The sequence below is a fragment of the Trichomycterus rosablanca genome, chromosome 12 (assembly GCF_030014385.1).
Source record: "Trichomycterus rosablanca isolate fTriRos1 chromosome 12, fTriRos1.hap1, whole genome shotgun sequence".
Taxonomy (NCBI): Eukaryota; Metazoa; Chordata; class Actinopteri; order Siluriformes; family Trichomycteridae; genus Trichomycterus; species Trichomycterus rosablanca.
In genome coordinates, this window is record NC_085999.1 from 28145731 (window position 1) to 28164645 (window position 18915).

Below are 18915 nucleotides of genomic sequence, written 5' to 3' on the forward strand. Positions count from 1 at the left end.
ACGCTATAAAATATGAAGACAAAAAGTACCTTAACACTGCTTAAAACTTTTCTTTCATTAAAATCATTAAATTGTATTATTCATAAATTCCTGCTTTAGCTATTTATTTATGTATATGTATATATCTTTTATATTTTATTTCTATTGCTTTTATTAACTAAAGCAATTTTTAGGTAATTATTATCTAAATTTCATTCTGTATTTTTATATTTTGACTGATTTAATGTTTTTTAATGTAATATGTGTGCTGTTCAATAAAGTTGTTATACAATAAGGTAAGCACATGTCTTTTGATAGACTTTATAATAATAATTTAATGTTTTAACTTAAATAAATCCATGATTTTAAATAACTATTCCTCTTCCTGTACTATATCCAAAGGCAGTTTAGCATCACACCCTAGCCCAACCCAACTGGGGGTAAAAAAGAAGGAATTACATTTAAACATTCAAAATATAATCAATGTATGTAAATGTGTAAATTAACACTTTATATACAGTACAAGCTAAATACTGCACATATATTAAATAATCGTAATGGCCTAAAGAAACCACTGGGTGTCAGTCTATTGCAGGGCATCTCACATTCACTCACTTACTCAGACTTACTGGCAATGAACAGCAGCCAATATACACTGATCAGCCATGACAGCTCTACTTACCATATAGAAGTACTGGTGGATCATTCTCAGCACTGCAGTGACACTGACATGGTGGTGGTGTGTTGTGCTGGTATGAGTGGATAAGACACAGCAATGCTGATGGAGTTTTTAAACACCTCACTGTCACTGCTGGACTGAGAATAGTCCACCAACCAAAAATATCCAGCCAACAGTGCCCTGTGGGCAGCGTCCTGTGAGCACTGATGAAGGTCTAGAAGATGACCAACTCAAACAGCAGCAATATATGAGCAACCGTCTCTAACTTTACATCTACAAGGTGGATCAACTAGGTAGGAGTGTCTAATAGAGTGGACGAGTGGACATGGTATTTAAAAACTCCAGCAGCGCTGCTGTGTCTGATGCACTCATACCAGCACAACACACACTAACACACCACCACCATGTCAGTGTCACTGCAGTGCTGAGAATGATCCACCACCTAAATAATACCTACTCTGTGGTGGTCCTGACCATTGAAGAACAGCATGAAAGGGGGATAACAAAGCATGCAGAGAAACAGATGGACTACAGTCAGTAATTGTAGAACTACAAAGTGCTTCTATATGGTAAGTGGAGCTGATAAAATGGACAGTGAGTGCAGAAACAAGGAGGTGGTTTTAATGTTATGGCTGATGAGTATAGTTTTGACGTGTTTATTAGAGGTGGGGAAACTGGAATACCCGGGCAAAATCTCTAACAGTATAACTTTGATCATTTATTTCTTAATACTCACACCTGATGTTATGCCCTGTATCTCTCCACCATTCGTGCCTGTGGTTGCTGTCACTGTGGGAGGTAGTTTATTCCCTGTTTAGCCATCCCACATTCATACATGGCCAGTTCTGTGTGGAACGACCAACACTGGTTCAAAACACTTTTTAGAGACGAGAAAAAAGTGCGAACCGCACCGGACATGTTTAAATATCAACATTTACATCATTATTTTTAAAAAAAACATTTAATATAAATGTAAAACATTTAGCAGATTAAATTTTTTGCAAGGGGGAAATAAGAAAAAATGTGAGGTTTATGGAGAGATAGAAAGTATTTTACCACTTTAGTTTTTACTTAATATAGTCCAGTGCATTTATGTACTTCAAATGTACATACATAAGTTGTGCGTATGTGTCCAAGAACAATATAAAACAATACAAATCTATAACACAAGTATGCAATCATATATCTATAACTACATATATATAATGAAGTGTAGAAGTGTGAGCATCATGATATGGGGCAGACGATCCTGGAGAATTAAATGTAATATAAATGGAGGAATATACCGGGACACATCAGAATGTTTTTATGATACAACAAAGCAAAATACAAAGCCAAAATAACTCAAGACTGGTTTCTACAGAAGTGCTTGCATGGCCAATGTCGTGACAAAATAATGGAGGGTTTTGAAACAGTGGGTCCAACGAAGACAAATACATCCATTAATGTTCATATTTTATTTTCAAGTTGTACCACCACTTCATCCTAGTCAGAAATTAAACACACCCTGAACTGGATGCCAATCCTAATTTACTGCTGAGCCATCCGAGTGACTTGAAGCGTATATATGCACTGAATGTAGTATATGAAATAAAATGTCTATATGTAAACAGGTTATATGAGTAAACACATATAAGTAATAACACTATATAATTTATTAATAACAAAACAGCATATTTATGGTAGATATTTCTGAAGTACATTGTTACAACACAATCTAATGCTAAGTTCACACTACGCGCGAAGTGACGAGGGGCTTAATGACACCATGTCGAAAAAGTAGCGAGTGATCAAAGTTTGTTTGTGCGCTGATATGCAGAGTAAGAGCAAAGAGAAAAATAAATGAATCCGAGTGGATTTGGCAACGCGACCAGCAGGGATTGTTCTGTTCTGTAGTGAGTTGGAGCTTAATAAATATTTTTTGTAATGCAGTGTGGGTATTATGGTTTGGCGTGGACGATAAGTTCACAATTATTGTAAAGCTTGTGTGTGTGCCGATGTCTTCTGATAGAAACTATATTATCCCCTCACCACACTCATTGCCAGTCGCAACCGACTGATCCAGATATTTAGCATGCTAGATATCTCTCTTCAGTCGGTGAGCGTTTGGCACATAGCGATTGAGAGCCGAGTTTGGATCGCCGAGCGAACGCCGAGTTGCTCCCGAGCTGCCACATCTAGCGGGGACCAGTCGGCGAGCGAAAATCAGGGCAAAAATCGTGTAGTGTGAACTAAGCATAAGTGAAATACTATAAAAGGCTTTTGGCTTTGTAGTCCACATTGCAATTACATGTACAATCAATATCATAATCCTGCACTGCACACACTTAAGCAAACACAATATTCTCTAATCAGAATTTAAAATATTGTGGTTATTCTTGATCAAATCACAGAAATCAATGTAGTAGCGGATACAAAATACAAAAATACAAAGTGAATAACTTTACTATGAATTAAACTATATTTGTTTCTTTAATACAAATGGTTCCAATTTGGACCAAATTGTTAAAGTAGGGATCAAATTAAATAAACAATATTGATCACCTTTTCTTTTATGGTTTACTATACAACACTTGTGCGGTTCAGACATACACAAGTGCAAATGATCGCTCTTATTTAATTGTCCATATAATTTTACGCAAATAAGATTAGATACATGAATAGGGAGGTTGTAGCAGTTGTCCACGGACATGAAGAGGACAGGAAAAAGGCCCGTTGTCTTCGACGGGACAGGTCTCAACCTACAAGAGATAAGATTGTGATTTTATTAAGTATAGAGACCGAAACACAAGCCTTCTGCTCCAAGTATTCTTGCAAATAGCCTACATGAGCAAAAGTATGTGGACACCCATTCTTCTTTTACCCGATTGCATTACGCTTCCTCTCTACTGATGGGTCTCCACCCATTCTAATTACGTGAGATTTGATAAATAATATGCTATTAGGTTTGTGGAAATGTTTTGGGTAATGTTCTTTCCTCTTTACCTCTTGATCTTCTGACTGAACGGGCACAAATTTACACACACACACACACACACACTCACACACAAACATACACACATACACAGACTCTTGTCATAGGCCTTTCTATTAAAGGCAAATTAAAGGTAGTTACAGATTCAATAGTGGGGCAACACTATTATTATGGCCATGATCAGGTGTCCAGACACTTATGACCAAGGTCCTACTAAATTTCACAGGTTTTTAAAGAAAAGTGCCACATTTTATGGCAGTCATTAAATAACACTGGTTGGGAGTTTTTCAAACTCAGTTTCCCCAAGAAGTGAAAACCAATAAACGTGAGGCACTTGAACACTACGCGAAGGAAAAATGTTCCATCGCTAAACAAAAACCTTACATTTTGAATTTCACAGCAAGCTTATGCCAAGTTCACACTACACGACTTTCCAAGTCGTCAGGTCGCTGTACAGTTCACACTACACGACTGAATCTTCTGCACCCGGGAGTCTTTCAGTCGGTGTATATTTCACACTACACGACTGATCGGCGATAGGGGGTTTCACACTACACGATCATCACCAACTGGAATCGCAGGCGAGCTTCTCTGCTCTCCTTTTTTTCTTCTTTTAAACAAAAACACACGTGAGAAGTGACGAGGGTTTTAATGACACCACGTCCAAAAATGCACGTCAACAAGTAGCGAGTGATCAAAGTGTTTGTGGTCTGATGTGCAGCGTAAAATCAAAGAGGAAAAATAAATGAATCTGAGTGGATTTGGCAACACAAACAGTATATGGCTTGTTCTGTAGTAAAGTGGAGGTTAATTAATAATTTTGTAATGCAGCGTGGGTGTTATGTTTTGTAGAGGACGATCAAATCAGAAATACTACGTGTGTGTGCCGGTGTATCCTGATATAAACTATATCCTCTTCTGCATTTCCCCTCACACCGTATCCTGTGTTCTCATTGGCTGTTCGACATGTCACTCATTCCCAGTTGCCCATCTGAGATCAGATATCTGACATGCTAGAAAACTCAACCCAGTCGCCGAGCGGTCGGGTCGAGTTGTTGGATAGTTCACACATAGCGACAGAGACGAGTTTTGATCGCCGAGTGAACGCTGAGTTGCTCCCGACCCGGAAAATCAATCGCCGACCAGTCGCCGAGCGAAAATCAGGGCAAAAATCGTGTAGTGTGAACTAGGCATTAGTGGTTAAGGTACTGGACTAGGTACTGGTTGCCGGTTCAAGCCCCACCACTGCCAGGTTCCCACTGTTGGGCCCTTGAGCAAGACCCTTAACCCTCTATTGCTTAGACTGTATACTGTCACAACTGTAAGTCGCCTTGGTTAAAAGCCTATTATGACCACATTGTGTGCCAGTGAATATGCATGAATGTTCCATTACCTGTACGTGTCCGCTGCAGCTAAGGTATCTCTGGAGGACACTGTGACTATCAACGCCAGGTCCTATAAGGGACGACGAAGGACTGCCGCAAGCACCTGTATGAGGAACCGAAGACGAGCCCACCACCGGCTCATTCTGTAGCCAATGAAAATAACAGGCCGCCTCGGGTGGACTCTGGTTTTCGGGTATCGTCTTCTTGCCACAGGACGAGATGGTCACAGCCTGGGCTCGAGGTTGCTGCTGATCCGCATTTGTACTGACCGGAGAGTGGCTCTCAAACATGCAGCTGCTGAGCGGTGAGCACTGGTCAGGTGACAGACTGTTCTGTGCAGAATGGTACACACTATTGACCGAGTTGTTGCTTTCGTCACTGTAGTTGTGAGAGCTCTCTGATGAGTGATCCACCAACGAGAACACCGTCTGATAACAGAACTGGGATTCGAATCTGTTCTTGATGGGGCTGGAGCAGAGCTGCTCGGGCAATGGGTTTTGCCACTGCTGGGGGCTTTGGATTTGTTGCGGGAATGCGCAGCTTCTGGGGGAAATGGAATTCATGTCTGGGGATTCACAGTTCTTGGATGGGGATAAAGAATCAGTATGGTTTTCCGTACCCAAAACCATTTTATTCCAGTCGCTGTCAGTTGGTGGTCTTTGATAGTGAAAATTATTTTGTTCAGAGCCAAACTGGTAATAGGATGCTGTAGAAGATTTGTTCCTGCCATTCTCTGGGGTTTTTAGACGTTCCCAACCATTGAACGAAGGATTTGGAGGGGTGCTTGTTGAACCCACTTTAAACCCACATTTCTGGGACTGTAAGTCCTTGCTACTATCAGCGAACCAGCCGACCTTTTTAAAGTTTGGTAGGCTTTTTACATTATTCAAGGAAGCTGTACTGCCTGGAATGCTGATGCCCATGTTACTAGAACCTGTGTAGCAAAGTCCCTCACTGATCATTTCCTGACCAGTCATTCCTGAGTCCAGCTTCATTTCAGCCTTTACATTACTTGTGTCCAGTCTTGTCTTGACAAGATTGTAATCTGGGAAGTCACAACCGTAACGCACAGCGCTAAAATGTCCTCCGAATGCCTCCGGCTTGACGGATATTCCTGGATTCGTTTGCGGCACGGAGGACTTATTGTTCTCCTTGTACAAAGCATCCTCCACATAGGAGAATATATCATTGGTGAGGATTTCATTAAGACTGAAGCTCGTGTCGTTGCCATTGTTGTGTTTGGTCATCCTCAGGATAGCGTTTTCCCAGTCCTTTAACTCGGCGCTGTCTACTTCCATCTGTTGAAGAGCTGAGCAAAGATCTCCATCATGAGCCAGCTGCTCCAAGGCATCCATCACGGACATGACGGTATCCCCGTCCTCAGTCGATTTTTGTCTTTGTGAGGCCTGATTGGGAACGTTGAAGAGAGCCCAGCTATCCCTGAAGGCGTCGTCTACTGTAAACTGCGGCTTGATGTTCTGCTTATAGATCGATTTGTCCTGGCTTTCTATAGAACTGATGAGCGAGCTGGGATGCGAGGTCGACTGGTCGATTTTGTTACTTGTGGAAGTCATTACATCGAGCGTCGGACAGGTATCGTAAAGGACCGCTTCTCCTGTGGTGAAGCTGAAGGGCAGCTGCATGCTCCTCTTGCGCAGGTGCTCCTCACCTTCAGCGTTACTGAAGAGAAATAGAAAACAGTGGATTGGAAAATGATTTTAAACCTTCTTCTCTGCTCTCCCAGACCATTCATATTCTTATCAGTCCTAACCACATGATCAAAACCTGCTGGACCCCTATAGCATGATCTTTCTACCACCATGTATTATAATGGTGCTACCTGGCTGCCATGTCTTTTTAAATTTGGTCCTTAGTGTTACAGCAGCCATTCAAGTGTAGAGAGATGGTCTGACCTATGCAATGTGGATGTGACTTTATGACTTCTCCACTACTTTGTGATGAACTTACCAGCTCTTGTTTTAAATGCTTTTTGACTTTGTGAGGTCTATAACCATAGTAGAGACTGCCCACAACACAAATCAATGCAAAGAGACAGCTGATCCAATAAAGTCATACACAGACATTGATTATCAACAGATGTGCATTCTAAATATCACACATTTACTTGTACATACATGTACGTATATACAAGAGACAGTGGGTGCCTAGTGGGTAGCGCTTTGGGCTATCAACTGAAAGGTTGAGAGTTTGAATCCCAGCTCTGCCATGCAGCCACTTTTGGGCCCATGAGCAAGGCCCTAAACCCTCTCTGCTCCATGGGCGCCGTACAATGTCTGACCCCAGCTCTGACCCCAGATACGTGAAGAATTTCGTCGTACTGTACACCTGTATATGTTTATATGACAAATAAAGGAATTCTATGTATATGCTGTAAAGAAACATGTTGTTCCAATCAGATTTTAGTACAGTACAACGATTAAGCTGAAAAGGAAAATAAATACTACATACACCAGGGCCCTTTGGCGAGCAATAATGAAGTCAGGACGTCCTTCCTTGTAGACAAGTCTGGCATTTGCCTGGACCCAAACCCATCCTCCATTCTTGGTCAAAAGTCGGAAAACTGTCATTCCACTTTCCCCAGTCTTTATCACTACAAAATAAAAGAAAATTGCCATTAACAACTTGTTATAAAAGTCACACTCACATTACTCATATTAGATAGTTTGTCAATCGTTAATGTGATGTTGCAACCAACAGAATTTAAAAGGGAAATAATATTAGGAAATTAAACTTTGACATTTAAACATCCTTCCTCATATTGATGGCATATTTGGGCTTAATTTATACATGTATTTTTGTAATGTAATTGTTATCTTTTTTTGAAAGCCTGCAAGAAAGGGAATAAAGTAAGAAAGTGTTTTAACAATTTTTGTTTTTGCTGTTAATAAAACCAAGTGCACGTTTTTTAGTTTAACTTCAATTATGTGTGTACATTTGCAGTACAAATGTCCACATGATTTTATATTAGACTTAAAAAGGCTTAAAAATTATTCGACCACTTTTTGTTACAAATATATAAAGTATATAAAGTGGTTGAATAATTTTGAACCCTTATTACAGATGCCTTCAGAAAACATCCAAATTGTACACATTTCTTATGTAGTAGAACTTCAATAGATATTAACATACTTTTGACATGACTGTCGGCGCAGTACATCATATCTGCCGCGTGAATGAACTGATAGCCGGAGCCTCTCATGCACAGCTCCATCTCTGTGTAACCCAACACGACTTTGCCTCTGAAAGTAAGAAACAGACTAGCTTAGCATTTCAGTGCCTTTTTCTGTCAACCGAAACAAACCTTGCTTTCTTTGGCTAGGGGATAAAATCCTACCCCAACTGAAGGAGTTTAAGTATCTCAGAGTCTTGATGGGAAGAAGGGTTGTGAGATTGACTGAGGGTTAGGTGGAACGCTGGCTGTAATGCGATCGCTGTACCAGCCCGTAGTGGTAAAGAGAGAGCTGGGTCATAAAGCAAAGCTCTCAATGTACCAATCGATGTCCACACCTTCACATATGGTCATGGGCTTTGGGTAATGACCAAAAACCAAGTTTTTTTATGGCGGGTTGCTGGGCATACTGTCCACTATTAGGTGAGGAGCTCAGGAATACGAAAAAAGCTCGGAGTAGAACCGCCGCTTCTTGGTGTGAAGAAATGCCAGTTGAGGTGGTTTGGGCATCTGATAAGGATACCTCCAGAATGCCTCCTGTTGGAGGTATACCAGGCACAACCAACTGGGAGGAGGCCATGGGTAGACCCAAAACTCCATTGCCACAGCAACCCAGAAATGAATATGATGATGCTGATGATGAAACAAATGACCCTGTATTGTGGACACCCCTCTTAATAAGTTTATGCACAAAGTGAGGTTCATTAACCCTCATGAACACTTTTGGAATGCGCAGGAATTTCCACTGTGAGCCAGGCCTTTTCATCAGATGTTCAAAATCTTGTAGAAAGCATTCCCAGAAGTTTCTGGTATGGCATGTCCAACAAGCTCATGATCAGGAGTCCACATAGTTTTGTATATTTCGTCAAACTGTGATGTAATTACATAGAAACCAACAAGTTACCTGGAGTCGATGCCCAAAGGAGTGAAGTCCAGCTTATGCTTGGTCTGAAATATTAGTGTCTTGGTACGGATCTCCACGATAGCTGGTGGCTGCACCGGAGTGGCGATGGCAAACAGGGCAAGTTGAGGCTGAACCGGAGAGCCATCTTCAGTTTTACTCTGCTGCCCATGAAGGAACTTCAACCTTCCCTGGAAGTTCAGTTTCTACAAAGGGCAAAATGAAATATTATATATAAGGTGTTTGATACGCTCCAACATTTCTTTACTGAAATTAGAAAGACACTGTACACTGTACCAAAAATCCAGACGAGTTGTCCAGGAGACATCGGAACTGACATACGAAGCTCCTCTCTAGGAAAGATGAGTTCTCTGGTGGGATGTCTTGTGGGTCATAGGCTACAATATTTCTTGTGATGTCACTGCTGTTCTGGGTTTCTTTGTGGAGAAGTAAACAGAAGAACATTGATCATGATGATCTTGTTTGAGCTTGTTATTTTAATGCTTTACAACAGAGGTTCTCAAACTTTTGGTCAGTTGGGCCACAAAGGGATGCAACATGGCCAACCGGGCATTAAAAGGATTAAACCACGAGCCTCACTTCTAAAAAGGTTGAGAACCCCCTGCTTTAGAACATTAGAGCAATGTTTTTGGTGTACTGTAAAGCAGTGGTTCACAACAGAAAGCACAGTGGGGGGTCCAAAAGTCTATGTCTTGTGATATAGTGTACTCTGGATCTTCAGGAATATTTGATCTGCCCACCTCAAAAGTGCAAAGGTCAACAGACGGGGACTACGAATGATTCCGATTTAGACCCAGACCCAGGTGAGAATATATATCTCAGTATATACACACTGATCAGCCATAACATTAAAACCACCTCCTTGTTTCTACACTCACTGTCCATTTTATCAGCTCCACTTACCATATAGAAGCACTTTGTAGTTCTACAATTACTGACTGTAGTTCATCTGTTTCTCTGCATGCTTTGTTAGCCTGCTTTCACCCTGTTCTTCAATGATCAAGACCACCACAGGACCACCACAGAGTAGGTATTATTTGGGTGTTGGATCATTCTCAGCACTGCAGTGACACTGACATGGTGGTGGTGTGTTAGTGTGTGTTGTGCTGGTATGAGTGGATCAGACACAGCAATGCTGACTGAGTTTTTAAACACCTCACTGTCCCTGCTGGACTGTGAATAGTCCACCAACCAAAAATATCCAGCCAACAGCGCCCCGTGGGCAGCGTCCTGTGACCACTGATGAAGGTCTCGAAGATGACCGACTCAAACAGCAGCAATAGATGAACGATCGTCTCTGACTTTACATCTACAAGGTGGACCAACTAGGTAGGAGTAACTTATAGTAACAGTGAGTGGACACGGTATTTAAAAACTCTCATACCAGCACAACACACACTAACACACCACCTCCATGTCAGTGTCACTGCAGTGCTGAGAATGATCCACCCCCTAAATAATACCTGGTCTGTGGTGGTCCTGTGGGGGTCCTGATCATTGAAGAACAGGGTGAAAGCAGGCTAAAAAAGTATGTAGAGAAATAGATGGACTACAGTCAGTAATTGTAGAACTTCAAAGTGCCTCTATATGGTAAATGGAGCTGATAAAATGGACAGTGAGTGTAGAAACAAGAAGGTGGTTTTAATGTTATGGCTGATCAGTGTATACCCCTCAAGAGAAAGCAGGTTGAGAACTACTTCTTTAAAGTTCTGAAAATCAAGAATTACCCACCATCACCACTGTGCTCCACATCCGTTAGGTTTGGGTTGAGGGCAAAATGAAGTTGCCGGCGGAACATGGCTCTGTCGTCGACGTGGATGAACTCAAACACACTCTGATGGACCATGTCGGACTAAACAAGGATTAGATTAGAAATAATTAGTGTCGACTAGTCCAGGATTGTAATTATGCTACATCCTTGGCTATTATATATACACATATATACAGTCAAGTCAAATTATTATGACCACCAGCTAATATCCAAAGTAACCGCCGTGTGCAGCACGGACAGCAGCTAGATGGGCTGAGAGTGACTCAATAAGGTCCTGGTAGGTTGTCACAGGTATCAGGAGCCATGCTGACTACAGTGCATCTCACAGCTGCTGGAGGGTGCATGAGGGAGGATCCATTGAGTGAACACGATGATCGAGGTGGTCCCACAGATGCTCAACTGGGTTCAAGTCAGGGTAGTACTTAGAAACCTTGGTCATGCTCTTTCAACCAATGTCGGACATTTCTAGCCATGTGACATGTCGCATTGTCTTGCTGGAAGATCTCATCCACCCCAGAAAGGACAATTTTACCCATGGTATTTCTACCCATGACAGCAACGAGGGATATATGTGCAGACAGCCTATCGCACACCTTGAAACATGACTTCCTTCATTAGCTATACGCTTCCGCCGTCGAAAGTAGGAAGTGGTCATAATAATGTGACTCACCTGTGTATATACCACTCTTATTACACTATTTTTGACAGAGGTGATCAGTAAATGTCATGCTTGATTACCTGATGGAAGCCAAGGTAATCCTGAATGGTTGGTGAAGCATAGAAGACGTATCCCTCTGCAGTAACCACCAGTACAAATCCATTCAGAGCCTAGCAAAACAAGTACATCATCATACTGCTCCAAAATCATCCACTTATGATACATACTGTTTAAAAACCTTTGGTGCACAAATCAGGCTTTAGGAAACATAAAACTGCCAAAAGATTTGTTATCTTATCTCAATTCCACAAATGGAAGCTTCTACATCAAGTTTATTGGTGGTTGCGGAGGAGTTATGCCTAGTTCACACTACACGATTCCCCCCTCCCCCCCATTTTCCTCCCGATTTAGAGCACTAAATTTTGTCTTCCGCTGCTGAGAGATACCAGATTGCATCCGAGGAGAGCACGTCGCTGTACACGCCTCTTCCGACACGTGTACAGCCCTCCTCTTCTCGCCCCTGCATTCTGCACAGGCGTCTCTGCCGCCAATCAGGGTCCTTACACAGCGTATGAAGACCCACCCAGCCACACATAGTCCGGCCCCCAACCTGCTGATACGATGGCCAATTAGTATCTGCTGCAGGCACTGCCAATTACGGCAACACTGAGTTTTGAACTGGGGAGTTTCGCTCGGCGACTGGTCGATGCTGGATTTGCCGGCTCGGAAGCAACTCGGCGTTCGAAACCCAGCTCCCAATCGCTTGAACTGTTCAAGGACTCGATCCGAGCGACTGAATATATATATCTAGCATGTCAAATATCTGGATATGAGTCGGCCGACTGGCAATGAGTGCGGTGTCAAACAGCCAATGAGAATGCAAGATACGGGGTGAGGGGAAACGCAGGGTAGGAGTGTAAAAAGGTGGGACAGGGGCATACTATAGTTTACATCAGAATACATCAGCACACACACGTTTTTCAGTATTTCTGACCTTATCGTTCTCGACAAAACATAAAAATATTTATTAACCTCCAACTCACTATAGAACAATCCATGCTGCTCGCGTAGCCAAATCCACTCAGATTCATTTATTTTTTCTCCTTGATTTTACGCTGCACATCAGCGCAAAAACTTCGATCGCTCGCTACTTGTTGACGTGCATTTTTAGACGTGGTATCATTAAACCCCTCGTCACTTCTCACGTTTGATTTCGGGACAAAACATTCCAGTTGGTGATAGTTCGTGTAGTGTGAACCGCCCTATCGCCGATCAGTCGTGTAGTGTGAAAGCCACACCGACGTGAAAGACTCCCGGTTACAAGAGATCCAATTGTGTAGTGTGAACTGTACAGGGACCTGACGACCTGGAAAGTCGTGTAGTGTGAACTTGGTGAAGTTTAATCACATTATGAAAGATTCTCAGCATTTATGTATTTTTACTATTTGCTGCTCGATTTATACCAAGTGGAAGGAAAAAGATCATGTTGCTTTGCTTGCTGTTGATAAGCATGATTATGCTTGTACAAACACTAGCAAAAGTCGCTGTAAGTTCCTCGGCTTTGATTAATGATCTCCATGACCTTAATTCACCTTTGTAGTTAGATTGTGCAACACAAACTCGTTTATGTCTGTGAAAGATTGATCGAGTTGTACAATCCAAGGGTTACAAAAATCCCCTGTTGGTCATAGGAGCACTAATCCACCAGATAAACAGTACAATTCCTTTATGGACAGTTACCTGAAGGAGCAGGTCCCCCTCCGAGAAGCCGACAGCATCCATTTGGTTGGGGTCGAGGCTATTTCCTGAGGCATTTTCCTGAGTGTTTTTCTTCATGGTGGCTATAAAGCAAGAAGTCATGTGACATTTAAGCTTTTGAATTTAATACAGCTCAAAGACAATATACAAATCACTGCATTTGGCTTTTTAAATACTGTCCCAACTTTTCATTGTTTATATAAAGCCTGTAAAGTTCATGCAGGGTTTCAGCTCCCACAGGAAGTTTAATGATTTCCTGCTACTTTCCTGTTCCTAGGGCTAGAGGGGAGGAAGGGGGCAAGAATAAAAAAAATGAATGAAATTCAGGCAATGGCAGGAACTACTGGACATCTGAACATAGAAAATATAAACAAATATTAAACGCTTTATTCTGATTAGGGTCGAGGCGGGAATGGGTGTATAACCTACCTGCGAGAACATTAAGACACCCTGGAAAGGGCACCGATCTATCAAAGTGTGCTCACATGTATATACTGTACATATAGGGGGAATTCAGAGTACCCAAAAGAAACCCATGCACACATGGAGAGAACATGACAAACCCCTACAGATGGTGACCACAGACTGATTGAACCCAGATCCCAAAATTTCAGACGCCGCCGCCATTTATTGTTTGGCACAGTCCAATGTTTATTTGGTTCCATTTCATTTTAATTGACCATTTTATCCTTGTCAGGGTGGTGGCAGGTCTGGTTCCACTTGGAAACACTGGGCGGCAAGCAGGAATACCCTGTGCAGAGCACCAATCCATCGTAGGGTTTTGATGGCCATCCACCCATGCATAGCCAACTATTGGTGGTGGGCTAGCATATTGTGGCTGAAATATCTAAAATATATGAATGGGGGGAGGCCCTGCGATGGGTTAGTGTCCTGTTCAGGGTGTGGTGTGTTCCTGCATTAAGCATGGTAAATAACTCATTGTTAAAAACACGATAAGTTTTTTGTCTCCAGTATTAATACTACATTTTATTTATATAGTGCTTTCCAAGATACTCAAAGATGTATTCAATTTGCTACAAATATTTAAATATTTGCTAGGGTTAGGGTTAGCTACCTGTATATTTACACATACATATAATGCACTCTTTATAAATCCCCTATTTATACACTCATGCATGCATTACATGTATGAGTAAATATATAGGGGGTTGATAGAGAGTGCATTACATGTATGACTAAATATATAGGAGGTTGATAGAGAGTGCATTACATGTATGAGTAAATATATAGGGGGTTGATAGAGAGTGCATTACATGTATGAGTAAATATATAGGGGGTTGATAGAAAGTGCATTACATGTATGAGTAAATATATAGGGGGTTGATAGAGAGTGCATTACATGTATGAGTAAATATATAGGGGGTTGATAGAGAGTGCATTACATGTATGAGTAAATATATAGGGGGTTGATAGAGAGTGCATTACATGTATGAGTAAATATATAGGGGGTTGATAGAGAGTGCATTACATGTATGAGTAAATATATAGGGGGTTGATAGAGAGTGCATTACATGTATGAGTAAATATATAGGGGGTTGATAGAGAGTGCATTACATGTATGAGTAAATATATAGGGGGTTGATAGAGAGTGCATTACATGTATGAGTAAATATATAGGGGGTTGATAGAGAGTGCATTACATGTATGAGTAAATATATAGGGGGTTGATAGAGAGTGCATTACATGTATGAGTAAATATATAGGGGGTTGATAGAGAGTGCATTGCATGTATGAGTAAATATATAGGGGGTTGATAGAGAGTGCATTACATGTATGAGTAAATATATAGGGGGTTGATAGAGAGTGCATTACATGTATGAGTAAATATATAGGGGGTTGATAGAGAGTGCATTACATGTATGAGTAAATATATAGGGGGTTGATAGAGAGTGCATTACATGTATGAGTAAATATATAGGGGGTTGATAGAGAGTGCATTACATGTATGAGTAAATATATAGGGGGTTGATAGAGAGTGCATTACATGTATGAGTAAATATATAGGGGGTTGATAGAGAGTGCATTACATGTATGAGTAAATATATAGGGGGTTGATAGAGAGTGCATTACTTGTATGAGTAAATATATAGGGGGTTGATAGAGAGTGCATTACTTGTATGAGTAAATATATAGGGGGTTGATAGAGAGTGCATTACATGTATGAGTAAATATATAGGGGGTTGATAGAGAGTGCATTACATGTATGAGTAAATATATAGGGGGTTGATAGAGAGTGCATTACATGTATGAGTAAATATATAGGGGGTTGATAGAGAGTGCATTACATGTATGAGTAAATATATAGGGGGTTGATAGAGAGTGCATTGCATGTATGAGTAAATATATAGGGGGTTGATAGAGAGTGCATTACATGTATGAGTAAATATATAGGGGGTTGATAGAGAGTGCATTACATGTATGAGTAAATATATAGGGGGTTGATAGAGAGTGCATTACATGTATGAGTAAATATATAGGGGGTTGATAGAGAGTGCATTACTTGTATGAGTAAATATATAGGAGGTTGATAGAGAGTGCATTACTTGTATGAGTAAATATATAGGAGGTTGATAGAGAGTGCATTACATGTATGAGTAAATATATAGGGGGTTGATAGAGAGTGCATTACATGTATGAGTAAATATATAGGGGGTTGATAGAGAGTGCATTACATGTATGAGTAAATATATAGGGGGTTGATAGAGAGTGCATTACTTGTATGAGTAAATATATAGGGGGTTGATAGAGAGTGCATTACTTGTATGAGTAAATATATAGGAGGTTGATAGAGAGTGCATTACTTGTATGAGTAAATATATAGGAGGTTGATAGAGAGTGCATTACATGTATGAGTAAATATATAGGGGGTTGATAGAGAGTGCATTACATGTATGAGTAAATATATAGGAGGTTGATAGAGAGTGCATTACATGTATGAGTAAATATATAGGAGGTTGATAGAGAGTGCATTACATGTATGAGTAAATATATAGGGGGTTGATAGAGAGTGCATTACATGTATGAGTAAATATATAGGGGGTTGATAGAGAGTGCATTACATGTATGAGTAAATATATAGGGGGTTGATAGAGAGTGCATTACATGTATGAGTAAATATATAGGGGGTTGATAGAGAGTGCATTACATGTATGAGTAAATATATAGGGGGTTGATAGAGAGTGCATTACATGTATGAGTAAATATATAGGGGGTTGATAGAGAGTGCATTACATGTATGAGTAAATATATAGGGGGTTGATAGAGAGTGCATTACATGTATGAGTAAATATATAGGGGGTTGATAGAGAGTGCATTACATGTATGAGTAAATATATAGGGGGTTGATAGAGAGTGCATTACATGTATGAGTAAATATATAGGGGGTTGATAGAGAGTGCATTACATGTATGAGTAAATATATAGGGGGTTGATAGAGAGTGCATTACATGTATGAGTAAATATATAGGGGGTTGATAGAGAGTGCATTACATGTATGAGTAAATATATAGGGGGTTGATAGAGAGTGCATTACTTGTATGAGTAAATATATAGGGGGTTGATAGAGAGTGCATTACTTGTATGAGTAAATATATAGGAGGTTGATAGAGAGTGCATTACTTGTATGAGTAAATATATAGGGGGTTGATAGAGAGTGCATTACATGTATGAGTAAATATATAGGGGGTTGATAGAGAGTGCATTACATGTATGAGTAAATATATAGGGGGTTGATAGAGAGTGCATTACATGTATGAGTAAATATATAGGGGGTTGATAGAGAGTGCATTACATGTATGAGTAAATATATAGGGGGTTGATAGAGAGTGCATTACTTGTATGAGTAAATATATAGGGGGTTGATAGAGAGTGCATTACATGTATGAGTAAATATATAGGGGGTTGATAGAGAGTGCATTACATGTATGAGTAAATATATAGGGGGTTGATAGAGAGTGCATTACATGTATGAGTAAATATATAGGGGGTTGATAGAGAGTGCATTACTTGTATGAGTAAATATATAGGGGGTTGATAGAGAGTGCATTACTTGTATGAGTAAATATATAGGGGGTTGATAGAAAGTGCATTACATGTATGAGTAAATATATAGGGGGTTGATAGAGAGTGCATTACATGTATGAGTAAATATATAGGGGGTTGATAGAGAGTGCATTACATGTATGAGTAAATATATAGGGGGTTGATAGAGAGTGCATTACATGTATGAGTAAATATATAGGGGGTTGATAGAGAGTGCATTACTTGTATGAGTAAATATATAGGGGGTTGATAGAGAGTGCATTACATGTATGAGTAAATATATAGGGGTTGATAGAGAGTGCATTACATGTATGAGTAAATATATAGGGGGTTGATAGAGAGTGCATTACATGTATGAGTAAATATATAGGGGGTTGATAGAGAGTGCATTACATGTATGAGTAAATATATAGGGGGTTGATAGAGAGTGCATTACATGTATGAGTAAATATATAGGGGGTTGATAGAGAGTGCATTACATGTATGAGTAAATATATAGGGGGTTGATAGAGAGTGCATTACATGTATGAGTAAATATATAGGGGGTTGATAGAGAGTGCATTACATGTATGAGTAAATATATAGGGGGTTGATAGAGAGTGCATTACATGTATGAGTAAATATATAGGGGGTTGATAGAGAGTGCATTACATGTATGAGTAAATACACAGGGGGTTTAGAGTCCTTGTTTAGTAAAGATGAAATGATGGTCCTGAAAATATGCCGTTTAGAGTCGGAACATGTGAACTATTGTCAAAAAACAAACCACATTCACATCTTGGGCTCATCAAGCACCTACATCTTATTGTAAACAGTAAACAGTAAAGGTTTCGTTTTAGTTTAAAGCAGGGGTGTCAAACTCATGGCCCGCGGGCCAGATCCGGCCCGCCACGTCATTTTATGTGGCCCGCGAGAGCTTAAACGACTGTACGATTGTTGTGATGGTTCGAGTCGTTACAGAGACGCGCTTATAATTTAACGGGACTCCTGCGCCTTTAAGCGGCAACTGTTGACATCGTAGTCATGGCAACTAACTTTGACCTTCGCTGAGAAGCCATGTGACTTTTACGGCAAAGGAACGCGGGTAGTAATGTAAACAATAATAATAAATATAAATAATTATCTTGTAATATATTACCAAAGCATTGTCTGTAAGTAGTGGCGTTTATATTCTCAGTTGTTTAGTGAGTATATCACAGCGATTTAGTTACAAATTTACCGTAATTAAATACTGTTGTTACGTTACTATAGCAATTAGTATCTTTACACAAAATGCTAACTCGTTAGCGCAATTTTACGTTTGGTTAAATCTCATATTGTACCAGATGTAACACTTGACTACAGCTGTGTGCTTTTACTGTATTAAGTTCTTTATTGTTTTTATTGTTTGTATTTTTACTTCATTCTGGTGCACACAGTGTATCACACAGCTGGGAAGCAAATAAACCGACTGTATTCTGAAGAGAGCTGTCTGTCTGTCTGTCTGTCTTTCTGTCTAGCTGAGAAAGGGGGATAAACTATTAGCGAGGGCAGAATG

General features: G+C 40.3%; 1 protein-coding gene across 2 annotated transcripts in view; it reads right to left on the minus strand.

The window, feature by feature from the left end:
* Window positions 1-2100: 2100 nt before the first annotated feature.
* The window catches only part of LOC134323945 (aryl hydrocarbon receptor-like), a 44177-nt gene continuing 27362 nt past the window's right edge, over window positions 2101-18915 (minus strand). For both annotated transcript variants that reach the window (XM_063005564.1, XM_063005563.1), the window contains 9 exons: window positions 13299-13399; window positions 11639-11728; window positions 10861-10981; window positions 9406-9545; window positions 9112-9314; window positions 8168-8277; window positions 7487-7628; window positions 5026-6697; window positions 2101-3399 (listed from right to left, as the gene is read on the minus strand). In XM_063005564.1, the coding sequence (XP_062861634.1) occupies window positions 3307-3399; window positions 5026-6697; window positions 7487-7628; window positions 8168-8277; window positions 9112-9314; window positions 9406-9545; window positions 10861-10981; window positions 11639-11728; window positions 13299-13399 (2672 nt within the window). In that variant the 3' untranslated portion in view covers window positions 2101-3306. The remainder of the gene's footprint in view (window positions 3400-5025; window positions 6698-7486; window positions 7629-8167; window positions 8278-9111; window positions 9315-9405; window positions 9546-10860; window positions 10982-11638; window positions 11729-13298; window positions 13400-18915) is intronic.